General features: G+C 65.4%; 1 protein-coding gene across 1 annotated transcript; it reads right to left on the reverse strand.

Annotated features, from left to right (window-relative positions):
• Positions 1–339: 339 nt before the first annotated feature.
• FOXD2 (forkhead box D2) lies at positions 340–3168 on the reverse strand. The gene has a single exon (XM_032846670.1). The coding sequence runs from the start codon at positions 2918–2920 to the stop codon at positions 1415–1417; it is 1506 nt and encodes a 501-aa protein (XP_032702561.1). The 5' UTR covers positions 2921–3168; the 3' UTR covers positions 340–1414.

The raw sequence follows: 3168 nt of genomic DNA on the forward strand, positions 1-3168 counted from the left end.
CTGGGCTCCCAGATACTACCAGGCCTCGCTGAAGTCTAAAGCAGATGAGAATCCTCCGGTGCATTTGAAACAAAACCTCGGCTGTAGAACCCCAGGCAGACATTTAGGACCAGAGTGAAAATGAAAGTGCTAGGGGTCCCAGGCTTCCCAGAGTCCTAGCCCCATCAACAGCCAAAGGCTAAGGCCACAACATTCCCAGTATCCAATAAGCCCAAGACCTCCTTTACCTGTCTGGGCTGCGCAGGGCTCTTCCCCACTCCCTCTCTACCTGGGAGCTGGGTGTCTGGGAAAGCCCTGACTGGAAAAGGGGAGTACAGGCAAGCAGACAGAGCTGGTGACTGCCGGAGTTCACATACATTTATTCAACTGACACCAATGGGAATGGGGGGGAAGACAGATTTTTCTTTTCTTCCACACAAACCATCAGACGATTTCACAGAGTCTCCCCTCAGTGGGGAAATCTAAATCAATTCACACACAGTGGACAGAGAACGCAGATAGCAGCCCACTGTACAGATATTTACACGTAATTACAGGACCCCCTGCCACAGGATGTGCTCTTGCCCACCCCACCCCCACCTCTCCAGTCCTTGACCCAGATCCTCCTGTCCCACCCCAACCTCATTGCCTTTAGCTACAATAAATATCCCAGGGCCTGGGACAGAGCAGAGCGCTGAGAGGGCCACTGGCCCTGGATGGCTGGACCCAGCCTGCCATGGGAAAAGGGGAAAGTTCCTTTAAAAGCACCCCAACACAAAAGAGGGAGGATGTTCCTCAGTGTAGTGGGATCCCGGGTTTCTGCGGGGACTGTGGAAACACCTCGCTTAACCTCTCCGTTCAACTTTGCCGGTGTAGGCACTGCTTTAGGCTTCAGAGGAAACGAGCTTCCTTGGAGAACAGCAAGAAAAAAAAAGTTGAAATTTTCTTTTAAGCACAAAGCAGATAATAGGTATCTTCAAATTATAATATCGGACAAGCAGGGCCTCAAAGTGGGGGAAGGAGTGAGGGAGAGGCAGAAAGGGAGACCTCTCTGTGCAGTTGGTGTTTCTGGTGGAATCGGTAGGGCCTGGGCAGACATCTCTGAAGGAAAGCATTCCTCCCGGGCCTCTGAGAGGCGCAGAGGCTGGGAAAAAGTGAAGGCTCCTCCGCCCCTTTTACTGCTCATATTGGAGTGGGATGGATCATGGCTTGCGAATTCATCGCGTAGACCTGGGCCTCTCCCTGATCGATGGAGCCCGCTTCGTCCCAACTCTCGCCGAAATTCTGAGCATGGAGCCTGAAGTGCCAAGTCACGAGCGCCGGCCCAAGGTCTGGAGACTCTTCATAAATAGACTCCCTGAGTTCCGCTGGGACCGCAGGAGCTCCCGGGAGAGGCTGAGGAGTGCGGGCCTTACCGGCCCTGAGCTCGATGCGGTCAGAAGTGGCAGCCACTGAGGCCGGCGACTTTGCTGGCAAACGGGGGCCCTGAAGACAGGAGCGCGTCCCCGGGGTGAGAGAGGCGGATGTGGCCGGCCACTGGAGCCAGGGCTGGGGCAGTCAGCATAGCCAAGACCTGGGCTTGACCCCCAGGACCTGCCGCCGCCGCGAAAGGCGATCCCGGGGAGCCCTCGCCTCCGCCCGGGGGTGCTGCCCCGCCGCCGCCGCCACCGTGGCCCATGATGTGGTCTATAGAGAAGGAAGGCCTCTGCCCGGCCCCGGCGCCCCCACCGCCCGCACCACCGCCTGCGTCCGTCTTGAGGCCCTGGCGCAGGAGTGCGGTAGACAGACCGGCCGCGGTGCCGGCTGCGGGAGGGCTCAGCGACGCGGGATAGAAGGCTTTGGCGCACCCCAGCTCGGCACCCAGGAAGGCTGGCAGGCCTGCGGGGCCGGGGCCCGACCCTGCGCCCGGGGCAGGCGCGGGGGCCGGAGCCGAGGCTGCGCCCGCGAACACCGAGGCCGTCGGAGGTCCGGGTGGAGGAGCAGCGGCGCGGCCTGGGGGTACGGACAGCTGGCAAGGCGCGGTAGCGGCGGCGAAAGCGAAGGCGTGCGGGTGCGGATGCGGGTGCGGGGCCGGGCCCGGTGGGGGTGCGCCGTAGGCCGGGAGCGCCAAGCCGTAGCCGTAGCCGTAAGCGCCGTAAGCGGCGAAGCCCGGCAGGAAGGCGCCGGGGTCCCCCGCCGCCGCAGCCCCGCCACGCAACAGCAGCTCGGGATGAGGGTGCGCGTGTGGATGCGGCGGCGGTAGCGGCTGCCGCTTGAAGCGCTTGCGGCGCCGCAGGAAGCTGCCGTTGTCGAACATGTCGGCCGACTCCGGGTCGAGCGTCCAGTAGTTGCCCTTGCCTGGATTGCCTGGCTCGCGGGGAATCTTGACGAAGCAGTCGTTGAGCGAGAGGTTGTGGCGGATGCTGTTCTGCCAGGCGGGGAACTTCTCCCGATAGTAGGGGAAGCGGCCGCTGATGAACTCGCAGATCTCGCTCAGCGTCAGCCGTTTCTTGGGGCTCTGCAGGATGGCCATGGTGATGAGCGCGATGTACGAGTAGGGCGGCTTCACCAGGGGGCTCCGCGTCGCCGCGCCCCCCGACGGCGGTCCCGGCCCGGGCCCCGCGGCGCCCCGGGCCGCCGCCGCCGCCGCCGCCGCGCCTGGTCCGGGGCTTCCCGCTGCGGCCGCCGCCCCCCGGGGCGCTAGAGCTCGGGGCTCGCCGTCCGAGCAGCCGCCGCACTCCTCCTCGTCCTCGGCTGCGTCCGCCTCGGCTTCCTCCCGAGGAGGCTCGGGGCCGTGGGGGAGCACGTCCCGGGGGGCGCGGGGCCCGGAGCGGGCAGGGAGCTCCCCCCCACCGCTGCCGCCGCCGCCGCCCACCACGTCTATGTCTGCGTCGGCCTCGGACAGCGCGGCCGGGGAGCTCTCGGAGGACATGATCTCGCAGCAGCAGCTGCCCAGGGTCATGGTGCCGCCGCCGCCACCGCCGTTCTCCGGCTCCGCTCCGGCCGCGGCTCGGGCTCCGCCGCGCTGCCTCTGGGGCGAGTGTGTTTTGCGCGCGGGCGGGGAGGGGGCGGGGGACTGAGGAGGGTAGGGAGGGGTGTCCCCCAGCTCCGCAGCGCCCCCTCGTGGCCCAACTCGCAGCTCTCACCTCCCGGTGAGCATCCGACTGGCGGCTTTCCCCGCCGCCCCGGGAGCCGAAGCCCGGCGCCCGC

The sequence above is a fragment of the Lontra canadensis genome, unplaced genomic scaffold (genome assembly GCF_010015895.1).
Source record: "Lontra canadensis isolate GAN:19392208 unplaced genomic scaffold, GSC_riverotter_1.0 scaffold179, whole genome shotgun sequence".
In the NCBI taxonomy this organism is placed as follows: domain Eukaryota; kingdom Metazoa; phylum Chordata; class Mammalia; order Carnivora; family Mustelidae; genus Lontra; species Lontra canadensis.